The sequence below is a fragment of the Equus caballus genome, chromosome 7, assembly GCF_041296265.1.
Source record: "Equus caballus isolate H_3958 breed thoroughbred chromosome 7, TB-T2T, whole genome shotgun sequence".
Taxonomy (NCBI): Eukaryota; Metazoa; Chordata; class Mammalia; order Perissodactyla; family Equidae; genus Equus; species Equus caballus.
The window spans coordinates 55,758,270-55,785,272 of NC_091690.1; the positions used below are offsets into that span (position 1 = coordinate 55,758,270).

Genomic DNA, 27,003 nt, shown 5'->3' on the forward strand with positions numbered 1-27,003 from the left:
ATGGGGCAAGATGGTCCCCCAGTATTCCCAGACCCGTGTCCTCTGATTTTAGCAATCCCAACAATGGCCACATATCATTTCCAGGGAAGAGTCTGAGGACCCTGTCTGCCCCTCCCTGAACCAAACACTTTGGCTGGTGAAGAGGGTACTCTGATTGGTTAGCCTGGCTCGGAAGCCCACCCTGGGGCAGTCAGCAGGGTGAGGTACTCACCAAGAATATACAAAATTGGCAAGGAGTCCCTCTTAGGAACCAGAAGAAGGAGATAAAGTGTGCCGGACTCCCATGGTCTTCTATATCTTTCCATCTTTCTTTTTTTTTTTTTTTTTTAAAGATTTTATTTTTTTCCTTTTTCTCCCCAAAGCCCCTTCGGTACATAGTTGTATATTCTTCGTTGTGGGTCCTTCTAGTTGTGGCATGTGGGATGCCGCCTCAGCATGGTTTGATGAGCAGTGCCATGTCCGCACCCAGGATTCAAACCAACAAAACACTGGCCCGCCTGCAGCGGAGCGCGTGAACTTAACCACTTGGCCACGGGGCCAGCCCCTCTTTCCATCTTTCTGCTCTGCCATCCTTACTTGGCTTGATGGCTTTTGTCCTCATCCGTGTAACTTCATGGAAACAAGATAGGTGCCAGAGATGTAAACTTTAGATGTTTTCATGGCAGGAAGAAAGAGGGAGGCACAGCCCTAGCCTTATCTGTCACTTTTATCAGAAAAGTGAAACTTTCCCAGAAACACCCCAAGGAGACTTCCTATAAACAAACACATGGACAAAGAGAACAGTTCAGTGGTTACCAGGGGAAGGGGCTGGGGGGGGGGGGCACAGGGGGTAAAGGGGAGCACTTACATGGGGACGGACTAGAAATAACGTGCGACTGAAACTTCACGATGATGTAAACTATTATGAACTCAATAAAAAATAAGAAAAAGAGGAAGCAGACTTCTTTAAACATCACTGGCCAGCACTGGATCACACTGCTAACCCCCAGCTGCAAAGAAGGCTAGGAAATCTAGTTTTAACAAACTAGAATAGAATTTTGAGACTAGTTAGGACTAAAACTAATTCTTCCCCACCCTGAACACCTCCCCCCAGGGTTAATCACTCTTGCTCTAAAGTGCGCATAGCATCCTGGGCCTCCCTTATCAAAATGACAGACATATGCACTGTATAGCAATTGCTTGTTTTTCCAGCCACCACCTCTTGCTAGGATTTCTAAAGAGGTGTCCATATCTATCTGGTTCATAGTTGTATCCCCAGCACTAGGATTTCTTTTTTTTTTTAATTAATTAATTCTTTTGAGGAAGATTAGCCCTGAGCTAACATCTGCTACCAATCCTCCTCCTTTTGCTGAGGAAGACTGGCCCTGAGCTAACATCCATGCCCATCTTCCTCTACTTTATATGTGGGACGCCTACCACAGCATGGCTTGCCAAGCGGTGCCATGTCCACACCTGGGATCCGGGCTGGCAAACCCCAAGCTACCCAAGCGGAAAGTGGGAACTTAACCACTGCACCTCTGGGCTGGCCCCTAGGATTTCTAAAGCGGTCTCCGTATCTATCTGGTTCATAGTTGTATCCCCAGGGCTCAGCAGTGTCCAGCTTCACTCCACCAATGTTCTCTGAGTATCTACCACGTGCCAAGCCCCGTGCAGATAAGTAGGCTCTCAGTGAACTCTTCTTGGATGGACAAATGTGTGAGTGGGTGGGTGGACAGTGGATGAACAGATACACGGATGGATGGTGGATGGGTAGATGGTAGTGTATGGGTAGATGGTGGAAGGATACTATCACCGTCCAATGGTTCCACCCAGAGCAGCGTGAGGCTCCCTTGTCCCCCTCTTCTCACGGTTCTCACTCCAGGCTGTCATTTCACTTTTCTAAAAGCCTTCTCCGTTGAAAGAACCATTAGATGTTCCCTCTTGGTCCTCCAGCAACAGCTAGTACTTTCCTTCTCTCCTGCCACCCAGCATCCAGCTGAGTCTTGAATCAATACCGGTAAACTGGGTGTGAACAGAAGGAGACTGCTCATTATTTGCCATTATTCACCTCTGAGTGTGTGCATTCCCACTGCTTCCCATTCTCTCTAGCTCTCGCTCTCGCTCTCTTTCGCTCTCTCACTTGCTCTCACGCTCGCTCTCTCTCTTTCGCTCTCACGCTCGCTCTCTTGCTCGCTCGCTCGCTCGCTCGCTCTCCTCTTTCTTTCCTACTCCTTGGGAACTGGTTCAACCACCGTACAACCAGCTCATCTGCCTCTGGCATTAGAGGAGATACTGGAGCCGGAGGAGGAGGAGAGCGGAGGCGGGCGGGCAGGAGCTGCGGCGGCGGCGACAGCGCACAGCCGGCCCGCGCCGCGCCGCCCAGGAAGCCCATGCCCGGCCCGTGCCGCCCGGGGCTTGCTCATGAGGCCTCTGCCGAGCCGGAGCAGGAAAAACGGCGGCATCTCCCTGGGACTCTTCGCCCTCTGCCTGGCCGCAGCCCGCTGTCTGCAGAGTAAGCGCGGGGCATGGGGCATGGGGCACAGGGCGCGGGGAGCGGGGCGCGGGGCGCGAGTGCCTGTGTCGCGGCTGCCGGCCGCGGGCCCTCGCCCACCTCGCCTGGCCTGGCTGGCAGCGAAGGAGCCGCTTCCCGGCGGGCTGGGCGCGGCCCGAGCCGGCTGCCGATCGCTCCCGGAGGGACCTAGGCAGAGCGGAGGCTCCCCGGGCTGGCACCCGGAGCCGCTTCGAGGTGCCCGCCCCGCGCCCCGCCCGGCCGGGCGTTATCAGAGCCGGAAGCCGAGCGGGAGAGAACCGGCTCCGGGCCCGGTGGATCGCCGCCTCTTCTGCAATGTTTTTTATTTCTTTTTCCTGGAATAACCAGACCCCAGGGCGCACGAGACCCGTCATCCTCCCGCGGACTTCCCTGGTCACCAGCACGTTCTGTAGGTACCCCCATCCCTCAGACGCACCCACGGCAGACTCTCTTGAGGAAAAAGCGCTCTGAAGGTCCGGGCTGGGTGTTGGGACCTGAATTCCTCGGGCCGGAGGTGGTCCTCGGCACTCTGCGCTGAGGGGAGGGCTTTGGGGGGTCGGCTCTAGACTCCCTCGGCGTGGTGAGTCTAAATGTAACCCACAGCCCCACACCCTCCCATCGACACAAACAGATTTCAATGCCGTTTTACTCTCATTTAATCCTTATCATTCTCATTTTACAGACTAATCAACCAAGGTTTAGAGAGTGACCAATGCAGGGCCACTGGAGGTGGGAAGACCTCTAGTAAGAGCCAACACTTGTTAAGAAAGTGTGCATTCAACATCCCTGGACTTTACCAGACTTCTATCGTTAACCCTCAGGGCAACCCTATGAAATAAGCGCTACTCTTATCCCTGTTTCACATGAGGAAACTGAGGCACAGAGAGGTTGTTACTTGTATAAAGATGCCAGCTAGTCAGTGATGAAGTTAGGATTCAAATCCGGGCAATCTAGCACTCTTGACCTTTACGCCTCTGGCTGGCACCCAGCTTTGAAGACTGCAAGTCTCAGAAACCCAGAAAGACTGGGATGGGACATGTGCCTCTGGCTGTCTGTGGAGCTAGAAATAGGCAGCTGTTAGTCCATCAGGTTGGTGGGTGTGTTTGGCGTTGCAGTGACCTATTTTATTGTCGTTCATCCCTCCAGCATGTTTCCAACCACCATTCTTATGCAACATCTGTACAGATGTTCCTGATGTTCGGGAGCCAGCCATTTTCCACAGCGTAAAATTCACTTATTTATTCACTCATTCACGGTACCCTCTGCCTGCAGGAAGCAGGCCACACTGGGTACTGGGGATGCCATGGTTCACAGTCTTGTCCCTAGACAAGCAAACAAGAGTGCCAGCTTGGAGCGGCAAGCTCTGAGAGGCGGGCGGTGTCAATGTTCTGGAAGCCCTAGAGGCTCAGAACCTGGATTTGGGGGACCAGGGCAAGCCTCCCAAAGGGAGCCGCGTCTGACAGATGGACAGGAGCAGCCAGGGGAATGGGACAGAGGGAATGCAGGGTGTCCTCGACAAAGAGGAGGACAGGTAAAAGTTTTGCCCTTCTCCATCGAATATCTGACTCCAACAGAGCTGTCAGGTCCAGGGAGGCAGGCATTCTTTTTTGGCTCTGGGTTCCTAGCACTTGCCCAGTGGCAGCTGAGGTCTACCCCTTAAAAGGTAGTGAATGGATGTGCACCTGCCTGAATGAGGCCTGTGCTTCAGGGCCGGCCCTGATGATGTAGAGTGGGCCTCCTCCCTCTCACCAGCTCCCTCTAGTCTCGGCCTCTTCAGCCTCTGTCAAAACCATCCACCCAGAAAGTCTAATATGCATCATTTACGCTGAAGTCTGTTAAAGCATGCCCCCAAAACACCAACACCCTGTCTGTGAAGCCTTTTCTCTGTAAGTGGACTATTATGGACTGAATGTTTGTGTCTTGCTGAAATTCATATGTTGAAGCCCAAACCCCCAGTGCAATGGTATTTGGAAGTGGGACCTTTGGGAGGTAATTAGCGTTAGATGAGATCATCATGATGGGGCCCTCATGATGGGATTAGTGTTCTTATAAAAAGAAGAGACCAGAGGTCTCTCTCTTTCTGCCATGTGAGGGCACAGCAAGATGGCAGCTGTCTGCAAGGCAGGAAGAGAGCCTGCCAAATCTGCCAGCACCTTGATTGTGGACACCCCAGCCTCCAGAACAATAAGAAATTAATGTCTGTTGTTTAAGCCCCCCAGTCTATGGTATTTTATTATAGCAGCCTGAGCTAAGACAGAAATCAGTACTGAGAAGTGGAATGCTGCTGTAACAAAAACCTAAAACTCTGGAAGCAGCTTTGGAGCTGGGTAAGGGCTAGAGGCTGGAGGAGTTTTGAGGTGCATGTGAAAAATGTTCACTCTAAGGGCAACGCTGGGGAGGTTTTAGATGCAAATGAGGAACATCTTATTGGACAGTGGAGAAAAGGTGATCCTTGTTAAAAAGTGGCAAAGAGCTTGGCTGAACTGTGTTCGTGTTCTAGCGTTTTGTGGAGGGTAGAACTTGAGAGTGATGAAATTAGATATTTAGCTGAGATTTCTTTCCTTTTTTTTTTTTAAAGATTTTATTTTTCCTTTTTCTCCCCAAAGCTCCCTGGTACATAGTTGTATATATATTTTTTAGAGGTGGGTCCTTCTAGTTGTGACATGTAGGATGCCACCTCAGCGTGGCTTCATGAGTGGTGCCACGTCCACGCCCAGGATCTGAACCGGTGAAACCCTGGGCCCGTGCAGCAGAGCTCGCGAACTTAACCACTCAGCCACGGAGCCGGCCCCAGCTGAGGAGATTTCTAAGCAGAGAGTCGAAGGAACAGCTTGGTTCCTCCTGACTGTTTATAGTAAAATACAAAAAGAGAGAAATGAATTGAAGAAGGAATTGTTAAGCAAAAAGGAGCCAGAACTTAAAGACTTGGAAAATTCTCACCTCGTCTAGATTACAAAAAGTGAGAAAGCATGCTCAGAAGAGAACACCAACAGTGTGGCCAAACAACCATTTGATAAGATTAGTATGGGTGTGAGCCATGGACCTAATCAGCCACCCCAGCAGAAACACTGCCAGTTTGAACTGAAGGGGATGAAGACAGAATGAAGTGAAGGAAGGCTGTCAGACTTGTTAGATCCTACAGCACTGAGCACACACCTGTTCAGCTGTGAATGTGCGCTGTTTTTCAAGACAAGGCAAGAAAGACTCTGTAGGTGATTCAGTGATCATCAGAGCTGCCTCCTTTGTTTCAAATGGGGGGGCTGTTGCCTTGGCTTCAACAGGCCAGATGGAGGCCCCACAGAGCCTCCAGGGCCAGGGCTGCCCAGAAGAGCCTCTGGGGACACACAACTGCCCAGCAGAGTTGCAGGGGTGGGGGGCCGGATCTCTGCCTCAGTAGGTCCTGAAGGCAGGGCCGCCGCTTCAGTGGGTCCGGAAGGGAGAGTGTTAAACCAAGGAAGATTGCTCTTGAGCCTTAAGATCTAATGGTATTTACCTTGCTGGGTTTTGGACTGACTTGGAACTCATCACCCCTTTTCCCTTTTGATTTCTCCCTTTTGAAACGGGCATGCCTATCCTCTCTTGCCACATGTCCTACCACTGCATTTTGGAAGCACGTAACTTATCTGGTTTCGCAGGTTCCTAGTTGGAGGGTAATTTTGCTTCAAGATGAATGTACCTCCAGTCTCACCCATGCGTGATTTAGATGGTGTTTAGATAAGACTTTGGACTTTAGAGATGAAGCTGAAACCAGTTAAGACTTTTGGAGCTGTTGGGATGGAATGAATGCATTTTGCATGCAGGAAGGACATGAATTTTGGGAATCTAGGAGCAGAATGTTATGGTCTGCATGTTTATTTCCCCCTGAAATTCATAATAAAGCCCTAACTCCCAATATGATAGTATTTGGAGGTGGGGCCTTTGAGAGGCAATTGGGTTTAGATGAGGTCATGGGAGTGGGACTTCCATGATAGGATTACTGTCCTTATAAGAAGAGGAAGAGATCAGAGTTCGCCTTCTCTCCACCATGTGAGATAGGCAAGAAGGTAGCCATCTATAAGCCAGGAAGAGTGCCCTCATCAAGAATGGTTAAGCCCCCCAGCCTATGGTATTGTGTTATGGGAGCTGGAGCTAAGACAGGGACTTACAGGTTTATCTCCTAGAAAGCTGGCAGGACTCCCGTGGCAGGCCAAGGTGGGGCCCCGTCTGGGACCTTTGTTCATTTCCTTTCTCAGCTCTCTACATTGTAAGGTAGCCATCAAGCCTGCTGGTATCCTGTGCTCCCTCTCATTTGGAAGCGGATGATCCAAGACTAAAGCAGGAAAGTTTAGTTGATGGCCTGGGGCCAAGTCAGCTTGCTTCTTGTGTTCCAACCCCGCTTTCTAAGAAGCAGGCCTCTCTCCCAACACACATGGACACACACACACACGCATGAATACACACACAAGTGACCTTTAACATCCCCGCTTAACAGGGTGGGGCCAGGGCTGGAGGAACTGACCCCACTGAGTCACTCATGGCCCAGTGCCCAGGAGAACAGAGGAAAAGAGTAGGGGCTGAGTCTGGGTCTGGGGAGGAAGGGGACAGGCTGGAAGCTGCCACAACCAGAAGGGAGCTGTGGGTTCTAGGCTGAGCTGGGGGTGGGATGAGTAGGGAGGGGAAGGAGAGACAGTGTAGGAGGAATCCCCTTGAGGCCCCTGGGGAGACGCCCAGATCTGTCACTCCAGGACCAGGCCCCACTGGTGCCCTGGGGCTGCCATCTATGTGGCACTCTTTTACTGAGCACCTACCATGCTTAGGCTCTTCCCTGGCCCCTCACGAAACAGAGACAAATGAGGTGTGCTCTCTCTCTGCACTCTCCTTTCAGGTTTATAGACAGTGGTTCTGCAAACATATAAATGTACCCACCAAAAAAGTAGTGTTTGGGTGCGCTTTGAAAAAAATGCAATTATACTGTACTTTTTATGAAGCAACTTAGTTTTTACAGCAATTTTTTTTAGCTCCATCCACGTTGATAAGCAGAGATCTTGCTCATTCCTCTCAACTGCTATACTTATGTCTTCACACAGATATGATGCTTTTTACCTAACCAGCCCCCTCCTGCTGGATGTTTAAGCTTTCAGCTTTTAGCCCTCCCTCGGGGGAGAGCGACTCCTAATGCAGGGTGACAAGGGTGATGCACATGGTGGTGAGGATGTGGAAGGCCGAGGCCACCTCTGGGCTGACAAGTGCCCCCTGAACACGCACCTCCTCCCACAGGTAGTGCTCAAAAATGCCTGGAAGATTAAATTGAAGCTATTGAGGGAGAGGTGTCATCAACCAGAACGTCACCCAAATTTCTTCCATCCTGATCTCCCAGGGAGTCCTGAGTATAGTCCCTGCCAGTCTGGGAGGGGAATGCAGTCAGGAGACCCTCCTTTCTCCATTATCCCCAGGACCGAAGGACACCTATGTATTTCATCCACTGTCAGATTTTTAAAAAATATTTCAATATATCTAAAGTCAAGAGGCATGTTACAAATCAATAGCCTTGCCATAATCTCTGTCGGCCTGGATTGAGGTTGAGTCCTTCCCGAGAGGATGTGTTGCTTCTGTCAGTCACCGGGAAGGAGTAGGAAAGGCTACATGGAGAAGGTGAGGCCAAGTGTTGAAAGATGAGTAAGTGTACACAGCAGGACAAGGTGGAGAAGAGAATTCTAGGCATACAGCAAGTGCTCAAAAAATAGGTACACTCTTGCCCTTGGGGCCTGGCAGGGTCTGGACAAGCTGAACTACCGAAGAAGAAGTGGGAGCCACCTTAACATGCACCTTCCGGATCTCAGCTGGTACCCGCTCAGACTCCACTGACATGTACCTGCACAGTCCACTGCTCTCAGGACCCTGGTGTGCCTGCACCCAGGTTTTCCCTGGAAAATGGGCTTGGGATAGGAAAGTATTTATTTATCCAGCAGAAATAGGAGTAGACAAAGGAGAAGTAAGCAAGTTCGAAGTTGGAAAATGATTTTCTCCCATAACTGGTTTACTGGGCTGGGAAAGCACCGGTTGGCCCCGTGGGCAAAGGGGAAAAATGACACACTGGACCATAAAGGGAGCACAGGACATTCCTTGTTCCCTTGTGGTCCAGGAAGCACATGGGCCTTTCCCCCTGCGAGGCGCACCCTGGGGGTAGCTCAGGCCTGTGCTGTGCTGACTCCAGAGGAGCCTGGCTGCTCTGGGGCTCCCTGGAGAATCCTCAGCTGGCAAAAGGGAAGGGCCAGGGGGCTGGTCCCAGTCCCAGTGCTGGCCGTAAGCCCTGGATGTGAGGTCGTCTTCCTTCTTGGAGCACACAAGGCGGGTGGCTGGCTTAGTGACTGTCAGCCAAGGCTGCACATTAGAACCACCTGGGGGCTTGTAAGACCTACAGATGCCCACGCCCTACCCCTGAGAGTTAAATCAGTGTCTCCGAGGGCAGGACCCAGCGCTGTTTGGAGTTTAAGCTCCTCTGGCGATTCTAGTGTGTAGCCAGGCAGAGAGCTCCTGGACTAGGCCGTTTCCGGGTCCCCTCCGTTAGTCTTGTCCTGGGGAAAACAGCTCGTCAGGAAGCGTGCACGTCTCTCCCACCTTCTATTCTCAGAACACCCACCATTGTGTGTGGTAGGGTCTCGCTTATGTCTTTCTTCTTCTTCTACATAGTTGTATGTTCTAGTTGTGAGTGCCTCTGGTTGTGCTATGTGGGATGCTGCCATCAGCATGGCCTGATGAGCGGTGCTGTGTCTGTGCCCAGGATCCCAGCTGGCAAAACTCTGGGCTGCTGAAGCAGAGCACGTGAACTGAACCACTCGGCCATGGGGCCAGCCCCTCCCTTATGTCTCATTTGTGGTTTTGTCCTGACAAACCTGTAAATACTTTTCCACCAGGCTTAGGTCGGGAGACAAGGCTGCTTTGCTTTGAAGTTTGGTTTTTTCAGTAAATAGTTCCTGAGCACCTACTGTGTGAGGGGCACTGTGCCAGGAGCTGTGGATTCTCAGTGCGGTCCCTGTAATGGGGGGGGCGGGGGGGGGGTGTCACATGACCCAGAGGGGAAGTCAGATCCTAACGGGATGATTTGAAGTCAGATGCCCTGGGAGCACTGAGAAAGGCGTGTAACTCAGCTTGGAGTTGGGAAGAGTCTTCTTGAAGAAGAAACCTTGAAGGCAAAGTAGGAGGTGGCCAGGTGAGCAGTGGGAGAAAGTTCTGAGCAGCAGGAAACAGTGAGCACAGATGCAGCGTTGCCGTCTTCTCCCTGTGGGCCAGTAGCAGGTGACAAGCCTTTAGTTAAAGCAGGTTTTTCAACTCTTGCCAATTTCTTCATATTCAGTCTGATAAGTCGTCTAACAGTTAAGGGAATGAAGCGTGGGAAGGTCCTGGATCTTAGGTGGAAGGTGCTGGAACAGTTTCTCTGATAGACCCTTATACTAATGCCAGAGAATCAGGAGGGAGATATGGGTCCCTTGGCACCAGGCACTGGCCGGGGGACCTAATGTGAAGCTCCTCTGACTGTTTGTCCTTCTGTACTTATGTAATATCCCTGCCCCGGGCTCACTGTGGGACTGGATCACATTCCTTTTGAAGCCAATGCCGGAACACCAGACCTGCTCTTTCCTCCTGCCATCAACCAAGACTTCTCCATACTTTGGGATGGGGTTTCGGGGATTCTTGAACTAGAACTTGTTCCTTTATGTCAGGTAGACTGTCAATTCAGTTTGACAGCCCCAGGTTGAATGGCCATCCATCACGTCACACACTGCTGGGTGCCGGTGATTCAGACCTCAGCGTACGGTACATGCTTGCCTGCCCCTTCTAGCTGGGAGATGGGCAGCCACTCATCTAACATGCGTGCAAGGCAGGCTATGAACTGTGCCTTAGGAGCCTAACAGGGCCTAGCAGAGGAGGTGACATTTAAGATGGGCCTTGAGGAGTGCACAGAAACCTGAGAATGGGGAGGGGGTGATCTGACCTGAGATAGAGGGCAAACTCTATCCCAGGCCCAGTGGGAGTGGTGCATAGTTTGGTGCAACCAGAATTGAGGGGTAGCAAGGAGTCTTGGGACACGAGGAGGGAGAAGAAAGTTGAGACCAGCTTATTGAGGTCTTTCAGAGCCAAGGAAGACCCAGCCAGACGTGTGGTGGGGCCGGCTGGGTGGCACAGCGGTTAAGTTCGCATGTTCTGCTTCGGCGGCCTGGGGTTCGCCAGTTTGGATCCCAGGTGTGGACATGGCACTGCTTGGCAAGCCATGCTGTGGTAGGCATCCCACATATAAAGTAGAGGAAGATGGGCATGGATGTTAGCTCAGGGCCAGTCTTCCTCAGCAAAAAGAGGAGGATTGGTAGCAGATGTTAGCTCAGGGCTAATCTTCCTCAAAAAAAAGAAAAGAAAAAGAAAGATCACTAACAATAGCCTCCAGGCAACTGAAGAGAAGAAAAGCCAGTATCTCCTGAGTTTTTATAATTCTTAATAACAATTAAAGGACAATAATAACTGTGATTGTTTATTAAACACCTACTTTGTGCCAGGCACTGTAACAGCTTCTTTCTATTCGTCTTCACAGTACTCCTGCAAATAGGTGTTATTAGTTTCCATTTCATAGATGAAGAAACTGAGGCTCATAAAGGTTGAGGGATTTGCCTAAGGACAGTCATTCATTCAGCAGGTGTTTCTGGAAAGCCCACAGTACCAGGCACTGTGCTAGGCCCTGGGGATTCAACGCTGAACAAGATGGACTGGCCCCTGTGCTCAGAGCTGACAGCTGGTCTAGGAGGATGAACCATTAATCAAGAGTGATTGCAACAGACTGGGATAAGTGTGTTGCTAGAGAGGAACAGGGAGGTACGGGAACCCAGAGCTGGGCCCCCTAACCTGGTGTTGAGGGGTTGGGGAAGGCTTCCTGGAAGAAGGGGTGTTTAAACTAAGACCTGCAGGATGAAGAGGAATTGGCTCTTTCATACATTTGAAGGAGGAACTTTGTACTCTAACCATTGTACTCAGTCATGGGTGTGCCTGAATTATCTTTTGATCACTTTACACCCCTCTTCCAAGTGCCTTCAGGCATCCTTTAAAGTCCTCCCAGAAGAATTCTTGGGAGGTCACGCCACCTCATTTCCTCTTTTGTCCTCCTGTTCCACACACATTTCTGCAGAGGTGTCTGAGGAGGGCCCCACTTTCCCGTTCCCAGGCTGGCCACTGGCCCAGGCCTGACCACAGCTCCTGCAGCCCAGCCCTGCAGAGGGCAAACCAGCAGTGCCCCTCCCCGAAGGTGCTGCCAAGCCAGGCCGCTGGCTCCGCCATGCCTGGCTTCCTTGGCATCTGAGTAGAAACACAGCAGTGACTTGACCTTGGCCCGTGGCCATTCAGAAGAGGGCAGCTTTCCAACAAGGGCGGCTCTGCTTATGGTAGAAAGATTCCAGGAGGAATTCCACAGGGAGAAATTTCAGATCACCCAGTCTCTTGCCATGCTTCCACAAGGAATCACAGATTTACAAATGCTCAGTCCCATTCTACACCGCTATGTGATTTGCAAGAACCAGCCTCCTCCACCCGACACTCCAGCTCTTGGTTTCAGATCTATTGCTTCAATACCTGGTGCAACTCTAGCTTCTGCTTACATACCCCTGGGGATGGGGAGCTTACTACCTCAGTAAACCACTCAGTCCATCCTCAAAGAATTCTCATTAATAATAGGTGGTATTTATTGAGTGATCACCAAGTGTTAGAAACTGCGATAAACTCCTTACCTGTATTGCCTCACATAAACTTCGTTCTGCTACAGGAGGTGGGCACAGCATTATTCAAGTATACTTATTTCATAGGTACGGTAATTGAGACTGAAAGAAACTAATTTACCATAGATCACACAGCTGTAACTGGCACACCTAAATTTTGAACACGAGTCTGTCTGATTCCGGAGTCCATGAATGCATCCAGTATACACACTCTGCCTCAATTGTGTTCACCAGACTCTGTATCCTTTCAATCTTTACTCACTGGTCCTCATTCTGGCAATGACTGGGTGTCTTTCTTCTCCAAGATGAGAAGTTCTGCAGCAGACGCTGCTCTCTGCCTGGCAGAAGTGGTGTTAGCAGTGTTGGAGAAGGAGAGGAGGGGCCGGCCCACAGGGATCCTGGGAGCATCCTCAGTGCCCCCTGTGCCCTAAAGTCTTTCAGAAACATAACTACTGAAGCTCTAAAAGTGTGGTCCTGGGACCAGCAGCAGCATTACCTAGAGCTTAGAAATGCACACTCTGGGGCCTCCCCCCCGGACCTACTGAATGAGACACTGGGGATGGTGCCCAGCAAGTGTGTTTTAACAAGCCCTCCAGGTAATTCTAATGGAGCTAAATGTTGGGGACCACTGCGGTAGAGCACTGGAGAAGGTGGAGGGGGCACGTGGAATTACTTAACTCCCTGTTCTTACCCCCTAACGCCAAAGCGTCACTAGAAATAGGACCAGATACAATGCAATTTGAGGGATGCCAGAAAGAGTCCATTTCCCCCAAATATCTGAAGGGCCGGCCCTGGAGCCTCAGACATTCCTCTCCAGCGGCCCTTCATGCCTTTGGCTTTAGGCTTTGTTAAAGTGCCCCTGTGAAGGGGTTATGGGCTTCGGCTGCCCATAATGAGTGGACTCACTTATTGGTGATCAATCTTGGTTGCACACTAGAATCACTTGGGGGCTTTTAAAATTTGCAGAGGCCTTGGGCCCACCCCCAAAGATTCTGAATTCCTGAGTCTGGCGTACGATTTTTAAAAGCTTCCCCAAATGGTCTAATGTTCAGTCAAGGACTGACAATAACTAGATTGGTCCACCTTGGTCCAATCAGCTGTGGCCAGGAAGCTGAGCACTAAGGCCCTCTCTGCAGGGGCTCTGAGAAGAGATTGGGCGCAGCTGGTCAGGAGCCAAATTAACCAATAATGCACTTCCACATGGAGCATGGGCCATGCATTGGTGTTGGAGCTTGGTAAATGTTAGTCTCATAGCTTCCTGTCCCAAATGGAATGGAAGGAGACTGGATTGATTCCTCATGGCCTGGAATCATGGCTTCCTCTGGGTGAGAAATCAGGGAAGGGAGCGCCTATGCCACTTGGAATTGTTCCCAGCTGTCAAGCTTTCTCACCCATGTTTTGTGGTTTGTTTTTTTATTGAATCATTGACAGTCAAGCTGTGACAATACCTAATTACAAATGAGGAAATGTTGGGTCAGAGAAGTGACGGGATTTGTGCAGTCACCCAGCTAGGGTGTGGTGTGGTCAAAACAGAACCTGGGTCTTTTGATTCCACAGACTGTGCATGGGGTGGCCTTCCCAGGGCTTCCCCAGCCGGCATCTTGCGCTCTTCTGCCACCCTCTGCCCCCACAGGCAAGTGTGTCTTCTCTGCATCTGGGGAGAGGGGTGGGAGCTGACTTCTTACGCAGCCTGCGGAGTTTCCACTCTACCGTGACAGAAGGAGCTGGGAAGAACACCGGGTGAGTGTGGGGGCCCAGAAGCCACAAGTGTGTTTCAAGAAGAAGAGAGTGCTCAGCAGTGTCCCAGGAGGAGAAGGTCATCTGCTGAGAGGAGGAATTTGGAGTCCAAAGAGATTGGAAGGACCCGGCTGTAGTAATCATGGAAAAAGAAAGGGTAAATTCATGTGAAAAACATAGTAAGATTGACGGTTTTGGAAGGCCCTCTTGAATCTGGTGATCTTGAATATACACCGGAAACAATGTATTTTGTTGTTCTGGAGAGCGTCTGCTCTGCGACTTTCTCCTATAGTGCTGACTGCTCAGGTTGGAGCAGAGACGAAGCAGAGAGTTGTTGATCCAAAGCTAGGGTTTTGCCCACCAGATATGATGAAAAGACAGAGACCACTGCTGTCCAATAGGAATATAATACAAGATACGGATGTAATTTTGAATTTTATAATGGCCACATTAAAAATATAGAAAGAAACAGGTGAAATTTTAATAATATATTTTGTTTAACCCATATATGCAAACTATTATCATTGAAACATGTAATCAATGTAAAAAACTTGAGATACTTTACATTCTGTTTACATACAGAGTACTAAGTCATCAAAATCTGGTGTGTATGTTATGCTTAGAGCACATCTCAACTCAGACTAACCCATTTCAAGTGCTCAATAGCTACATGTGTCTAGCAGCTACCATATTGGAAAGCCCAGGTCTAGACTCTTACTTCTTGTCATGTCTGTCTCTCAAATCTTTAGCAGCACTGAGCCGTGTGCTATTTTGGGAAACATAAAAGAAGTGTCAAACTGCACCTCTGTATAATGTGTTTTATTTTATCAGAAGCAGCTGTGGGGCAATGAAAAGACAGTTGGGTTCCAGCCTCAGCTCTAATTTTCCACTTGGCAAGAACTTGGGCACTTAAGTCTCTAAGCCTCAGTTTCCTCATCTGTAAAGTAGGGATCAAATAAGCAAGTGCCTGTGAAGCAAAAAGCATAGTTCCTTAACCCAGGTCTCCTGCCTGCCCAGGTCTCCAGGGTGAGGTGGTGCTTGTGCAGTACTTTGTGTACATGTGAAGTACTGACATTTTCAACCTTGAAAAGTCTGGGGCTCGGACCCAATCTTGGCATGCGTTTCTATGTATTTTTAGGATCGTGCTGTTTTTATTTTTTAAGTAATTACAAATTTGCTAAAAGATTCCTACTGTTCAAGAGAGTATAGAGCGAAGTATAAGGCTTTCTTCCACCCCAGACAGCTAGGCTCTGCCCCAAGGACAACCACGGCTCTGGGTTTTTAGTGTACCCTTCCGCAGACTTTCAATGCATTTATGCAGATGTGTGCATGTGTGCATGTGCATGTGTGTGTACACACATCTCATTACTTTACTCAAATGGAAACATTCTCTACATACTATTCTGTCCTGTGCTTTTTCATTGTTTTTTGGATCTTATAATATCATTGCATATAGATCGTCATTTTTAATGTCTCTGTAGTATTACAAAGTATGAATATTGATAATTTACTTAACCAGTTGTGACGTAATAAGCAATACGTATTTGGTCTCTGCTCCCAGTTCCTGGCACAGAGTTCCTAAAACCCTAGTAATTTCTTGGGCGATAGGAGCTTCTTTAGTTATAATATTTGGTCTTAGTCCCTGGTTCCTGACATAAAAGTTTCTAAGACCCTTGGAATCTCCCAAGTGATGAGTGTTTTTTTGTTTGCTAATGAAGTGACTCTTGGAAGATAAGCCTGGTTGGCAGAGGACCTACCTGTGTGATTAGAGGGTTGGAACTTGTAGCCCTAACTTCCCCCTAACCCCCAACCTCTGGAGATAGGAGAGGGGCTGTGGATTGAGGTAATCACCAATGGCCAATGATTTAATCCACCGTACCTATGTAATGGGACCTCCAAGAAAACCCCTCACTGAAGGAGTGTGGAGAGTTTCTGGGTTGGTGAACACATCAAGGAGCTGGGAGGGTGGCGTCCCCAGAGAAGGCATGGAAGCGCCACGCCCCTTCCTACATTCGTTTCCCTGTGCATCTCTTCCGTGTCACTGTTCCTGAGTTCTATCTTTTATAACAAACTGGTAATAGTAAGTTAGGTCCTTTCCCCAGTTCTGTGAGCTGTTCTAGCAAATTATCGAAGCTGAGGAGGGGGTTGTGGGAACCCCCCAGTTATAGCCAGTTGGTCAGAAGTTCAAGTGGTCTGGACTTGTGCTTGGTGTCTGAAGTCGGGGGCAGAAATGTGAGACTGAGCCCTTAACCTGTGGGGTGTGTGCTAACTCCAGATGGTTAGTGTCGGAGTGTTGTGAGCAGAGGAGAAGTTTTCCGTTACCGTCCCTAACCACTGAACACACAGGTGTCTCTAGTCTTTTGTACTGCAGTTGACTATACTATGCTTTAGTGACAGTGTGTACACACATATCTTTGCATCTATGTGCCCTTATTAGTTGTAGGATAAGTTCCTAAAAGTGGAATTTCTGGGTCAAGAGGTATGTGCTATTTAATGTTTTTACAGATTTCACCATATTGCCCTCCAAGCAGGTTACATCCACTTATAATCCCACAGTAATGTTTGGTATCACTTCTGCGCACTCCTGACAACATAATGTTATCAAACTTCTTGATCTTTCCCAGTCTGGTATTGGCCAAGTCATTTAGCTTTGCCAGCCTGAGTTTCACTGGGCTGTGATAATTGTATTTGACAGCTAGTACTTAACGGGTTACCAAGAGAAATGGTGGCTATTGCTATTTTGGAGTGATTTTTTTGATTGGAGTACAAATACAGGAACCTCATAAAGGGGAGCAGCCTGCCAGGCTCCATCTAAACCTGTATCTGTTCATGTTGTTTGGGTTTGGCTGACATCTGGGTGACTTCCCAAGGCCATTATACAGCAAGATCGTGGGGGAGCTCCCTCAGGGACGAGCTGAGCTTTGGTCTGTTAGTAATCGGGCACTGGCAGGGTGAATTACCACCTGAGATAACAGGAGGTCTGGGTACCCTGTAAATTATGTGCAGATGTCAGTCGTCAGCACTATGCATGGCACCTAAACCTGAAAGTCATTATTTGGGGTTGCTGTGCTGGCCTCCTCCGTGAAGCTGTGTTTCAGAAATTCCGTGCTCGCTCGTTTCAAGAACTGCAGAAGTTAGAAAGGGACGTGGGTATTTTAGTTGCAGGGTAAAACCGTGCCATTTCTCCTTCTAGCTATTTCACTCTGGGCAGACTTGGGGCTGGGAAACTGGGTCTTGCTAGCGCCTCTCTCAGCCAGATCCATTGCCCCCTCGGCTCAACACAGACCCCTCCCCCCACCCCTCACCTCAGCTGCACTGATCTATCCAAATGGGCAGCAGTTTGACAGGCAGGCATGCATGTCTTTATTCATTCACTCATACGAGTTTATTGTGAAACCTACAGACCCTGTGTTGGGCACTGGGGTTTCTGAGATCTCCCAGGGAAGATCTCATGGTCTGGGGCAGAGCTATTGTGCACATATGTGCTTCCAGCTGCCCCTCACTTCTCCCAGTCCAGGCCAGAGGCTGGCCCAAGTACGGCCACACCCAGCGCCTCAGGCTGTTCCCAACTGCTGGGGCTCCAGCCGTGGGTTCTCTTGAAGGTGCATGCACAGCACAAGCACATGTGCTGGGCCCGGGGCAGTGCAGGTGATGTGTGCAAGTGATAAGATGATGAATTCTGCCAGATGGCCCTTCCAGACGCCCAGTGCAGATCACGCCGTGCCTCGATTTGAGCACCAGGCTGGGTCCTCCCTGCCTGCAGGATAACTCCTTCAAGGAATCCCCAGCCTGTCACAGATTCCTTGTGCTACAGCCAACATGCACTTCTCACTCACCAGCTCCCAAACCTGAGTTTCCGTCTTGCCTCCCTGGGTGGACTCACTGTTTCCTCAGCTAGGATTGCATTTCCTCCCTTGCCTACGCTTTTAAAATCTTATTCTCCAAGCCTCAGCTTCACTGAGTGTCTTCTGCTTTTCCCAGCCCCTGCGAACTTCCTGGCTCATTACCAGGATAGTGGAAAATACCCAGGATTTCAATCTCCGCTCAGCCGTTTACCACGACATTATGCGAATTACCTAACCTCAGTAAACTTTAATTTGCTCCGCTGTAAAATGGGGGTAACAATGTACTTTTCACCAGGTCACCACCCGCCAGCCAGTGCCCTGTGTGGAGGAAGCATGGTGAGTGTGGAGCTGGGTTCAGTGACTGGTGGGAGGTCCCCACTAAAATGGGGGTGCAGTGGGATTGCGACCAGTGGGAGATGTGTTCGGGAGCCAGAGGGTTGAGGGAAGAATAGCTTTGGTCCGCCCTCGGCTTACCCAGAGCTGGCTCCCCTGCTGAGCCCCGTGGGCGCCTCAGAAATCAGCCATCGTGTATCTTGGAGTTTTCTCTTCGCTCTTCAACATTTCCCTGTTGAGTCTCAGATAGGGTGACCAGCTGTCGTGGTTTGCCCATGACTGTCCTGATTTTAGCACCGAAACTCCTGAACCTGGAAAAACTTTCAGTCCCAGGAGGGGTGGTCACCCTGAGGCCAGTGACACACTGATGGATACAGGCTAGCGGTGGGGGCTGCAGCTCCTCGAGGGCACTAAGTGCTGGGTCCTGCTGGGCCTTACACGTGCTGCGTGGCCTCCTCCTCACAGGGTTTCCAGGCTCCTCCGCAGGGTTTCCAGGCCTCATTCTGCAGCGGAGGAAGCTGAGGCTCCCAGAAGTGAAGGCACTTTCTCCAAGTCTCACAGCTAGGAGGCCCCAGGGTTGAACCTGTGTGTATCCTGCCCACACTAGGTGTCTCCACCACACCCCACTGCCAGCTGGAGTAATCCTTTTGTAATGTGATTCGTCTCTCCACCACCTGCTCCAACAGTTTTCTGAGTTAGGACTCCTGAACCCTAGCTTTCTGACTCCTATTTTAGCTGCTTACAGGCTTGATAAGGAGGAGGAGGAGGATGCTGACGCTGCGTTTGATAATCAAACTGGCTGGATAAGTGGCTTTCCAGATAAGTGAAGTGAAAATGAGTCGTCTTGATTAAGGTGTATCCTCCTTGTCTCCTTAAACTCAGAGACCACATCAGCTATGTATCCTCCTTTAACATTAGCTGTCCACTGAAATTGTGGTCTGAACAATGTTGACCTTTATGGTGATTTCGGGAAATATCTCCTGCTTAAATAATCAATTTTTTAAAACAGCAAAGCACTACTTGTGTAATTTATTTGTAAGAAAAGGAACACGGAACCATTCTGAGTATTATATTCCAGCCCAAGCTAGGCAGCTGCTTTCACCTGCCCGCTGCTTTCTCTCTGACCAGTTCCCAGGGGGTCTCACCAGCCCCAGGAAATCAGGCTTTCAGGAAGCTCAGTGACCTCAGTTCTGTGACTTTTTCCTTAAAGGAGGCATCCCCATCTATCTGGGAAATGGGTAGAATTTAGTTATTCTCTGCTTTTTACAAAGAATTCAAGCGAAGGTGAAAAGCAAGGTAAGCTTTTAAACTTCGCACACCAGATTGCTTGATCGAATCAGGAGAACTTAAACAGATTTTAAAAATATATTTTTTTTATTATCAATTCAATAAATGTGGAAAATTCAAAGTTACATGAATGCATACCCTGGAAAATAAAATTCCACTTTCATTCAGTCTTTAAGGGGCAATCCCTGTTAACACTTTAGCATATATTACTACAACATTTTTCTACACATAATATGTACATATTAACACATATTTACCAGCCCTGGTCGCCTAGTGGTTAAGGTTTGGCACTCTCACCGCTGTGGCCCCGGTTTGTTTCCTGATCAGGGAACCACACCACCCATCTGTCAGTTGTCATACTGTGATGGCTGCATGTTGCTGGGATCCTGAAAGCTATGCCACTGGTATTTCAAATACCAGCAGGGTCACCCACAGTGCACAGGTTTCAGCAGAGCTTCCAGACTAGGCAGACTAGGAAGAAGGACCTGGCCACCCTCTTCTGAAAAAATTGGCCATGAAAACCCTAGGAATAGCAGCAGAGCATCGTCTAATATAGCGCCGAAAGATGAGAGGATGGCATGAAAAGACCAGGCAGGGTTCTGCTCTGCTGTACACAGGGTCACTAAGAGTCGGAATGGACTCAACGGCACTGACTGTAGAAGTGTGTATTTACACAAATATAAATAAGATTTATTTTTTAACTTAGTACCATGTCATCGACATCTTCCCTTGTCCACACAAAGCTCATTCTCATTAATGGCTTCCTGGCACCCATTTTACAAGTAAAGTCTGATTTATTGAACCAACCTCCTTGAGTGGACTGTTTGAGCCAGATCTGAATATTGGTCTAGGCACTGAGTTTTTCTGGTCTTGTTCTGGAATGATTTCAGCACAAGCTGCAGAGGTGGTTACTCATTAAATCCACTTCTTGAACAGTTGATGTGTGGTTTGCCTTTAAACTCTTAGAACTGTTAATTTTCCATCTTTGCTATAGACCCTTTGTTCCTAATTATATGTGTCAGAAAGAAGAACTGTTTGTTCCTGGAACCTAGTTAAATGCTTGGTTAGTTTGTCTGATTAGGAGGAGGTTTTCTGGTCAAGAAAACATACAGAAATCAACTCAGACTGGTTGGCCAGTTTTTAGCGTATCAGCATCTGAGAAACTTGGGCTTATTTTTGTTTTTCAGTTTTGCTGTTTCTGGGGCCAAAGAACTTGAAAAGCTCAAAGTGAAGGTCCCTAAGGCTATTCAAAGGGCTAGTGGTCTCCCAGGAGACTGGTCTGTCAGTAACCTTGACCAACATTGTTAACATAGGATGTAACTGAAATGCACATAGGTTATGATACAGATTTGTTACTAGCACTAAATGTGCTTCTCCAAATCTTACAGTAATCGTCATTCCAGTTGCTCATGTTTGGGGTCAGAGAAATCCGAAAACATGGATAAATACATAATATAGATAGTCACAAAGTAGAGTGGGAAAAACACAGGGTTTTTAATCAAACAGAACTGCATTCAAATCCCACCTTTGCCATTTCCCAGCTATGTGGGCATGTTGCTGACTCTCATGGGAAAAATAAGAGGGATAAGGATTGTAAAGGACATAATAAGTATATAACATAGGAACTGGCACATAAAGCCTTGACTAAATTATAGTTCTCTTTCGTATATGTATGTTCGCTTTTAGATGTGCCTAACTTTTCAAACCACCCAAGTAGCAACATTTCCATCAGGAAACAGCATGCCCTTCTTGTTGCTGTCGGTGTTTGGTTATTCACTTATTCATTCACTCAACAAACATTTATTCACCAGCCACTGTGTCAGGCATTGTGTTGGGTACAAGGGACACAGAGGCAAAAAAAATACGTGATCTGGAATTTGACCCATTTTCCTCTAGAGAGAGAGAGAGATCATGCACGAGTGAGCACAAATGTGGCAAAGTGTTAATAATTGGTGAATATAGGAGAAGGTGTATAGATATTAACTCTACTTGTCTTTCAACTTTCTGTGAGTTTAACATTTTTTAAAATACAGAGTTGGGGAGAAAACATACTTCTGGTCCTTGGCAGCTGAACTCTTGAAAGCCGTAATTACCTCCCAGTTTTTCAGCATGGAATTTATCAGATTATCTCCAGTCACTTAGGCAGGTCTTAGGAGAGGGACGCTAATGGGATATGCTAGGGATGGGAGAGGACAATGAGAAAGGGCTGGAAAAGTAACATGCGTGGTTACCTGGAGCCACACAGCAGGGGCTCTGGGGTAACTGGGCAGCCATAGAGTGAGGGGGCCACACAGAAAGTGGAGTTGGGAACCAAGGGATGGACTCCAAGCTTAAATCCTGCCCTATCCTGTCACCAGTCGCCAGCCAGCCCTGACCACTCGTCTTGGTGTAGGGAGGCATTCGTCACATTCTGTGCCCTCCACTGCCAACCACTCACCTTTGATTTGAGCATCGAGGTTAAATACACGAGCTTTGGAGTCCGCATCCCTGGTGTGACTCCCAGCCTTACAGAATGAACTTGGACAAGCTAGTTAGTCCTGTTGACACTGAGGTTTCCTGTATCCTCGATAGAATTGCAATGGGTTGTATGAGACTTTAACGAGATAATGTGTATAAAGCAGTTAGCACAGGGCCTATGCGTGGTACCTACTTAATACATGTATAATGACACATATATAACCTTAGCCAATGGCACTACTATTCATTCATCCACACAATCACCCAGAAATCTCCGCTTGATGCCTCTCTGCCTCACCCACCCCCACATCTAGTTTGTCAGCATGTTCTCCCTACTTCCACATACGTATTCTAAATTTACTTTTCACTCTCTCCAAGGCTCTGTCTGCACCTCTTATCTAGTCCCCTGCTGCAGCCCCCTGACTGCTCTTCCTGCTTCCACTTTACCCCCTCACCCCCTGAAAGTTCTCCATAGCAGACATTCGCAAGCTTAACGGAGAATGTCACCCTCCTGCCTAAGCCCTCCTATGGCTTCCCATCACCCTTGAGAAAGCCCACCTCTGCCTCTCACATCATGACCTGGGTCCTGCCCAGCTCTCCAGCCTTGTCTCCTGACCCTCCCATTACTCCCTGCATGCTGGCATATTGGCCTTCTTTCTGTCCCTCAAACACGCCAACGCTGACTCCCACCTCAGTCTTTGTAGTCGTACCCTCTGCCTGAAATGCTCTCCCGCATGTCTTCATGTGGCTGCCTCCCTGTCCTTTAGGTCTCAGGTCAAATGTCATTTCCTCTGCGAGGTCCTCTCTGACCATCCTATCTAATATTGTGTACCACCTCCACCCGCACCAGTCACTAGTGCCGATTTATTATCTTTAAAGCGTTTGTCACAGGGGCCGGCCCCGTGGCTGAGTGGTTAAGCTCATGTGCTCCGTTTCGGCGGCCCAGGGTTTCACTGGTTTGGATCCTGGGCGCAGACATGGCACTCCTCATCAGGCCATGCTGAGGCAATGTCCCATATGCCACAACTAGAAGGACCCACAACTAAAAATATACAACTATGTACCGGGGGGCTTTGGGGAGAAAAAGGAAAAATAAAGTCTTTAAAAAAAAAAAAGCTCAGGCTGCATAACAAAATACCGTAGACTGGGGGGCTTAAGCAACTAATTTATTTTCTCATAGTTCCAGAGGCTGGAAAGTCCAAGATCAAGTTTCTAGTAGGATTTGGTTTCTGCTGAGAGCTCAGACGTTGTGACTCACATGGCCTTTCCTCCATGGGTGCCCTTTACGGGGAAGGGGAAGTTGATGGGGAGGGGAGCTCTTATGTTCTTATGTCTCCTCTTATAAAGACACTAATCCTATGGGATCAGAGCCCACCCATATGACCTCATTTAACCTTCATTACTTCCTTAGAGGCCCCATCTCCAAATATAGCCACACTGGGGGTTAGTCTTCAATACAGGAATTTGGGAGGGATACAAACATTCAGTCCAGAACATTCACCACTGTAACATCAGCACTAGAAGCTAGAAGAGAGCCTGGCATGTAACAGGTACTCAGTAAATAAATTAATGCATTATAGATGTTCGTTTTACTATAAGTTCATATAAGTTGCCCCACATCTAGCACTCCATCTTGCAGGTCAGGGTGTGTCACTGTACATTCCCCAGTCTGCCATCAATGCCACGGTGGAAGAAGATATCCTGCTCTCTGTTGAATACTCCTGCCATGGCGTCCCCACCATCGAATGGAGGTATACATCCAACTGGGGAGTGCAGAAGATTGTGGAGTGGAAGCCAGGGACTCAGGCCAACATCTCCCAAAGCCACAAGGACAGAGTCTGCACCTTCGACAACGGCTCCATCCAGCTCTTCAGTGTGGGTGTGAGGGATTCTGGCTACTACGTCATCACAGTGACAGAGAGCCTGGGAAGCAGCCAGTTTGGCACCATTGTGCTGCACGTGTCGGGTAAGAGCCACAGGCCCAGCGCCCCTCTGAGCTGTGAGCATGTGGCAGGCCAACTTCATGATATTAAAAGAGCTATGTTCCCCTTTCCTCTCACCTGCCCCACAGAGATCCTCTATGAAGACCTCCACTTCGTCGCTGTCTTCCTTGCTTTTCTCACTGCTGTGGCCGCCATGCTAATCAGCCTCATGTGGGTTTGTAACAAGTGTGCGTACAAATTCCAGAGGAAGAGAAGACACAAGCTCAAAGGTAATTCTCTAGGCCTTGTGATAATCAATTCATGCTTTTATGGCTGGAGGTGGCACATGTTATCTTGTTCTCACCAAGAAACCACTCTATGGCTGATTTGTAACTCATGGCCTTACCATTTGCTTTTGCAGAAAGCACAACGGAGGAGATTGAGCTGCAAGATGTTGAGTGTTAGCCAAGGCTGGGCCCAATTACATTCCTACCTCAAGAGGAAAACATTTTCCAATGGAAGGAGGAAACACAGTCCACTCTAGAGCCTCCTATTGCCCCGCCACAGCCACCCATTCCTAATGGGGCAGCTGGACGTTGACAGAATTGACTGTGTGGAGTCGAGGACTCTGGATTGGACAAAGTCAGTTCTCATACTTGCACGAAGTTCAAGGGGAAGAGTGCTTGAGGCTTTGAGCCAGAGCTTTGCTGGGCTGCAGTTTCCAGTCATGTTGAGCCATTCCAATGGCATACTGCAGGCACTGGCTGCTTGCTCGCTATGCTCTCTCGGGCTTAGGGGATGCTATTGGAGGAGTCCCCATATTAGAGGCCAGAGTATCTCCAGATCAAGTGTGCAGCCAGCACTGGAACAGCTCTCCGGGCTCCTGTCTGCTCTGCTTGTGCCCTCCAACCCTCTGCTGTGGGAGCTGCCATGAGAAAACCTGAGGCTTTTAGACAATCTGCTGCCTAAGCAGCAGAGGTGGAAAAGGACTGTGATCCGTGCTGCTGTGCTGCAGTGAGTTGCTCAGAGTAGGGAGAGGACGCCCCACGGCCTGGAGCTTTAGGGAGAGGAACTTAATTTGTTCCTGAAGGACCAGCATTGGGAACCAGGAATAGGGAGAAAATTACCTTTCTTTTCCTCTTATTCCAACGTTAATTGGATTTTCCCTCCTATGGCCCCAACTTAGGCCAGTATGAGGAAAATAACAGTTCATCTCCACTATGGCATCTGGCCTGCAAATGGCCCCCTGACAAGCTCGGTAACGCTACCTGTGTGAAAGCTGAGACCGCATAATGGGAGGTACAACTGGAAAGTCAGTCAGCTCAGGCTTTGAATCTGTCCCCCTCAGTCACTAACACTTCACGTCTCAAGTCAGGCCCTTGCTCTTTCCCAACCAGGCTAAGGAGCACTTGGCGCTTACCTACCTCACAGTCAGGGTATCGAGTGAAGTTCACAGTAGCATGGAGCTCTCTGAGCGATTTAAGAAAAGCATGAGGATTCTTCAAGAACTTGGAAAGCAATAAGTGCTATATTATTAGAGTATTGGAAATCGATAAAATGCCATGAGGTATTGGGGCTCCGGGTGAAACTGCGGACTAGATCACAGCTGACCTTTGTCCTTAGTCTCCCAATTTATTGGTCACTGTTTGCCTGAGTTTCTCCCAAGTTCCACTGGCAAGCTCTAAAGCAGGCATGAGTTTATTTTCTGTTATCTTTACTCTCTCTAACATTCTTAGCTACAGACCAAAGGTATCACCCTGATTATTGATGGAAGCTGAGGTTCTTAGCTGTGTCCCCAGCCCTCAGCTGCAGATTCACCCACGCAAACAGGAAGGAGAGCTAGAACATTCCTTCTCTTCTCCCTCCCTTCGGAGTCTCCAATGTCCACATTTCTTCTACTTCCCATGTAGCAGTTAAGGCATTGCCTGGAGGCCTTTGCCTAAATAATGAAATCCAGAGTTGCAGGAAGGGACTTTTGGAGTACTCAGACAGGAGCGCTCAGTGATCTAGGGAAGGGCTCTGAAGGCACTTCTTTGACTCCAAAGGCAAGAGAGCAGTTGGTCTGAACAAGTGACTTGTAGCTCTAGCACCTGACACATGGAAAGTTTGCCCCCCGCCGGGCCATCTCCTTACATACATGTGTAAACATGCACACCTGTGCCCTTTCCCCATGGGGCAGTCAGAGGAACCAGGCCTGTGCCAGGACAGGTTCCTTGTACCGGTGTCTGGTGCCATGCGGCAACAGCGGCAGCAGTACCAGAGAGAAAGCGGGGGCCGTCTAGGACAATTTGATTCTTTCTTCTCTTTCACAGAAAGCCCATCAGCAGGAAACTGGCTAGGACCTGGGTAGCTGCTGGAGTCTGTGTACCTTCTCTCACATGACCTGCTTTCCAGAACTCTACCTCTCAGCTGGTCAGAAGTCAGGATGGTAATTGTCAATCATAAAAGGAGGAATGGAAAAGAATACCCGATGGGAGGCCTCCGTGGGCAAACCCAGAGATGTATTGCTCTCCCAAAATTCCCTCAGCTTTCCATTTCCTTATTTTTCACGTTTAAAGCTCCCTCCATCCCGAACATTCCTCTGGAAAGTTTCTGATTCCAGAGCCTGAGGTTTTTGTCTATTTTTCAAAAAAGGAAATATGAAATCATGGAGGTTGGCCACTGTAAATGTTAAGCTGTAAGTTGTGTTTCAAACTGTGAAAAATAATTGTTTTGAAGAATGAAATAAAACCTGAAAATAAAACCCTGCTTCACTGTGTGTGAACCCACCCCTGCCAAGAACTCAGAGACCCTGGGTGAGGTTTCCAGCAGCTGTCACATAAGCAAACCCTCAGCCGCAGTTGGGGGTCTGGCACATTTTTTAAATGAAAATGGAATTAATCACATTGTTTCTAATCATAAACATTCTTTAGCAATTCAGAAAAACATCTAATTAGCCCATCGTTCTCTCCTGTATTGTAACCTAAAGACTAATGTGAAGTTTTTGCTTCCAGAATACTAATTGTAATACAATCCTTTCTGCTTCTGGAGAAGGCTGAATTGTACCAGAACATACATGCTTTGTCCACAGAGTATCCTTTCAGAGATTGTGATCTAAGAAACCAAAAAGGTGTATACTGTACTTTCTCATTTCGTGCTGTTTTGGGTATGTGAGGAGAGCTGAAACAGAGAACCCTCAT

General features: G+C 48.7%; 1 protein-coding gene across 1 annotated transcript; it reads left to right on the forward strand.

The window, feature by feature from the left end:
• The first annotated feature begins 1,681 nt into the window (after positions 1 to 1,681).
• VSTM5 (V-set and transmembrane domain containing 5) lies at positions 1,682 to 26,567 on the forward strand. The gene is made up of 4 exons (XM_001491394.7): positions 1,682 to 2,491; positions 23,542 to 23,868; positions 23,974 to 24,114; positions 24,246 to 26,567. The coding sequence occupies exons 1-4, from the start codon at positions 2,401 to 2,403 to the stop codon at positions 24,287 to 24,289; spliced, it is 603 nt and encodes a 200-aa protein (XP_001491444.3). The 5' UTR covers positions 1,682 to 2,400; the 3' UTR covers positions 24,290 to 26,567.
• Positions 26,568 to 27,003: the final 436 nt, after the last annotated feature.

Coding starts and splice junctions, on each gene's coding strand:
- VSTM5 (XM_001491394.7), top strand. CDS start 2,401: ATGAGGCCTCTGCCGAGCCGGAGCAGGAAAAACGGCGGCATCTCCCTG. Junction 2,492..23,541: donor CGCAGCCCGCTGTCTGCAGA/GTAAGCGCGGGG, acceptor TCCATCTTGCAG/GTCAGGGTGTGTCACTGTAC. Junction 24,115..24,245: donor GAGAAGACACAAGCTCAAAG/GTAATTCTCTAG, acceptor TTGCTTTTGCAG/AAAGCACAACGGAGGAGATT.